We start from the raw sequence: 1242 nt of genomic DNA, 5'->3' as shown, positions 1-1242 counted from the left end.
TATTCAATTTTTATTTCCTCGAGAACTGTCGCTAAAGTTTCGCAACAGATCCATTATTGGAAAATTTTCCCGTTTATTTCATTTACTGGTCAGGGTTTTAATGAATTAACACGTTCATACTATTTTGTTGGACGGAGCAACAAAATACAGCCTATTTATTTAAATGAAACACATACGAACTTCCAATATTTTTACCATCTATGTACGACGTTACGGCCTATATTTGCTTGCATCATTGATCTTTTACATTGCTAAAATAGGCAGTTCACGTTTCCATAGCCTGTTTTTCTAAATGTACTTTCAGTTGTTGATCAAAGTCGTCTTCGACATTGTCATCATCCCAATTATCTTCCCACACGTTGATCTCGTCTTGGTCATCATCAGCAATATTAAAATCTGGAAATATTCTATTATGTATAAATTTCACAAAGTAGGTACAATATGAATCAAGCACCTTCAGCTGGGAACTCTTCAAATTCATCATCTTCCTCCAAAAGCCCCAAATCTCCTTTAGCGTTCTTTTCCTTATCTTTTTCGGACGACATTTTTATCACACTAAAATTGAGATCCCTTTAGTTTAAGAAAATGTAAATATGCAAATTAATAGAAATGGAAAAATATCGACGATATTATCGATATATCGATGGTTTGTGTATGAAAACCAATACCATCGACACCAAGAATGATAGAATACAAGATTGTGCCGATTGCAGCAGAATTCGTGAGAGTAAATTTAGCGTGACGTCATCGTAGAGTTCACAACTGAGAGCGGCGAGAATGAGGGCGACTAGTGATGTGCTGAATTGTCCCCAATACTCGGTACCCAATACTTAAAAAAGATTTCGCTATCCGATACCGATTATTTACATTAAACCCTCGCTATTATATGCATTTCAGGTTTAGAAAAAACTTTCATTACTAATTTATATGATATCGGCTAAAACACTTGAACTTATCGCCACAGAAAAATATTATTTTACCAGTTTTAACCTTAGTCGATCCAAGGTTCAAGAAAAATACTTTGACGGATGAAGAAGCCTTTCAGGGGAAGGATTCTGTAGCCAGTTAGCGACAAGTTTCGGATCGATATCGCACTTGTTGACTAGAAATATTTGATATCAAATGTCGACAAAAACGATACCGATTCGAAAATTGTCGTTAACTGGTTACAGAATCTGTCCCAGGCCTACAAAAATGATATCGTCCGATTCAGCTGGAACAAAAATGCTTCAAACAAGTAAG

General features: G+C 35.6%; 1 protein-coding gene across 1 annotated transcript; it reads right to left on the bottom strand.

Moving 5' to 3' along the window:
- Positions 1-2: 2 nt before the first annotated feature.
- On the bottom strand, positions 3-760 carry LOC118749596 (probable 26S proteasome complex subunit sem1). Its single transcript, XM_036484404.1, has 2 exons — positions 455-760; positions 3-396 (listed from the first exon to the last, which is right to left on the bottom strand). Exons 1-2 carry the CDS (start codon positions 543-545, stop codon positions 266-268), a joined length of 222 nt encoding a protein of 73 aa, XP_036340297.1. The 5' UTR covers positions 546-760; the 3' UTR covers positions 3-265.
- Between the last annotated feature and the right edge of the window lie 482 nt (positions 761-1242).

Source organism: Rhagoletis pomonella, unplaced genomic scaffold (assembly GCF_013731165.1).
Source record: "Rhagoletis pomonella isolate Grant_MI unplaced genomic scaffold, Rhpom_1.0 Rhpom_scaffold_00022, whole genome shotgun sequence".
NCBI classification, from domain to species: domain Eukaryota; kingdom Metazoa; phylum Arthropoda; class Insecta; order Diptera; family Tephritidae; genus Rhagoletis; species Rhagoletis pomonella.
Note: the sequence above shows the minus strand (reverse complement) of the source record. Positions and strands in the feature narration are given on the sequence as shown.